Source organism: Nipponia nippon, unplaced genomic scaffold (genome assembly GCF_047370975.1).
Source record: "Nipponia nippon isolate SJK-2023a ecotype South Korea unplaced genomic scaffold, ASM4737097v1 scaffold_127, whole genome shotgun sequence".
NCBI classification, from domain to species: domain Eukaryota; kingdom Metazoa; phylum Chordata; class Aves; order Pelecaniformes; family Threskiornithidae; genus Nipponia; species Nipponia nippon.
This window is the reverse complement of record NW_028262321.1, coordinates 40219-42130: the sequence shown is the minus strand read 5'-3', so window position 1 is coordinate 42130 and position 1912 is coordinate 40219. Positions and strand designations below refer to the sequence as shown.

Genomic DNA, 1912 nt, shown 5'->3' with positions numbered 1-1912 from the left:
TTTTTGGAGCGTAGCAGTATCCTTCCTTGATTCCCTCCCTGTCAGCAATGCTCTTGTTCTCTGGGGCTGAGGTGGGGCTTCAGGTCAGCTTCTCTTCTAACTATGACTGGGGGTCCTTCAATGGAGGTATCTTCATGGGAACTAGGTGCCCACGGTCTATTTACAGCTGTGAGGCGCCATATCATTCAGTTGACAGGGTTGGGGACTGAGCTGACTCAGTACTCATTCAGCTCAGGGAGGGGGATTTCAATGAGAAATGGCATGGGATTTTCGAGAGAAGATTCTCCTAACCTGTCGCTGTCTATTCCTTTTTGGACAGTGCCCAGAGGAAGCAAATGTCCAATGGCAGCTCCATCACTCAGTTCCTCCTCCTGGCATTCGCAGACACGCGGGAGCTGCAGCTCTTGCACTTCTGGCTCTTCCTGGCCATCTACCTGGCTGCCCTCCTGGGCAACGGCCTCATCATCACCGCCATAGCCTGGGACTACTGCCTCCACACCCCCATGTACTTCTTCCTCCTCAACCTCTCCCTCATAGACCTGGCCTCCATCTCCACTACTCTCCCCAAAGCCATGGCCAGTTCCCTGTGGGACAGCAGGGACATCTCCTGCCTGGGATGTGCTGCACAGGTCTTTTTCTTTCTCTTCTTGTTTGCAGCAGAGTTTTCTCTCCTCGCTGTCATGGCCTATGACCGCTACGTGGCCATCTGCAAACCCCTGCACTACGGGACCCTCCTGGGCAGCAGAGCTTGTGTCCACATGGCAGCAGCTGCCTGGGGCACTGGGTTTCTTAATGCTCTCTTGCACACTGCCAATACATTCTCACTGCCACTCTGCCAAGGCAATGTCCTGGACCAGTTCTTCTGTGAAATCCCCCAGATCCTCAAGCTCTCCTGCTCAGATGCCTACCTCAGGGAAGTGGGGCTTATTCTGGTGAGTGCCTGTTTCATCTTTGGGTGTTTTGTTTTCCTTGTGGTGTCCTATGTGCAGATCTTCAGGGCTGTGCTGAGGATCCCCTCTGAGCAGGGACGGCACAAAGCCTTTTCCACGTGCCTCCCTCACCTGGCCGTGGTCTCCCTGTTTGTCAGCACTGTAATGTTTGCCTACCTGAAGTCCCCCTCCATCTCCTCCCAATCCCTGGATGTGGTGGTGGCAGTTCTGTACTCTGTGGTGCCTCCATCAGTGAACCCCCTCATCTACAGCATGAGGAACCAGGAGCTCAAAGATGTCTTGAGGAAAGTGATTTCAAGGGCTTTTTTCTGGAGGCATAAACTTCCCTTCTGTCTCCACAAATAACTCCCATGGTAAACCATTCCAGGCCTTTCCTTTGTGAGGTTTTCTATTATCATTAGCATCACTATATTTGTCATTATCATTATCTTTTTCATTGTCATTATCATCATTATCATTATCACTATCATTATTGCTTCTTTGAGCTTTCTCTGTCTTGCCTGTAGCATGTATTTATGTATGTCTAGCACTGGGTCAGTGCTGAATCTCTCATAGCAGCTCTTTAATAAATGGCTTCTCCCCAGTGCAGTGCCTGAAGCCTCGACTTCTCTTCCAAAGCTGTTGCCAAGAGTGGTCATGAGCAACTGCACCCCAAAAGCGCCTGTTGCTCCCTGGACTCAGGAGCAAAGAGCTCAATGTCATGTTGTGACCTGTTAGAGAGCAAGGTTTGGATTCAAGTTTCTAGTTACAGTGGAGATGGTGAGTGGTCACCGAGGTACATATGCAGGGCTGTCCCACATGGGGGAAATATCCCAGGGCTTCCAGATTTGGCAGGTGATGTCCTTAAGGGTGGGAGTCTGGAGTTGCCTGGGGAGCCTGGGGCATCTCCATGGACAGCGTGCGCTTGGGGTGGGCAGTGACATGAGCCCCACAAAGTGAGAGGTCCCCCACAATGGAGTCGC

General features: G+C 51.6%; 1 protein-coding gene across 1 annotated transcript; it reads left to right on the top strand.

The window, feature by feature from the left end:
- Window positions 1-335: 335 nt before the first annotated feature.
- LOC148056597 (olfactory receptor 14J1-like) lies at window positions 336-1295 on the top strand. Its single transcript, XM_087749310.1, has one exon. It carries the CDS (start codon window positions 336-338, stop codon window positions 1293-1295), a length of 960 nt encoding a protein of 319 aa, XP_087605436.1.
- The last annotated feature ends 617 nt before the right edge of the window (window positions 1296-1912 follow it).

What these genes read in the sequence shown, in the direction of transcription:
- LOC148056597 (XM_087749310.1), top strand. Translation starts at nt 336, where the DNA reads ATGTCCAATGGCAGCTCCATCACTCAGTTCCTCCTCCTGGCATTCGCA.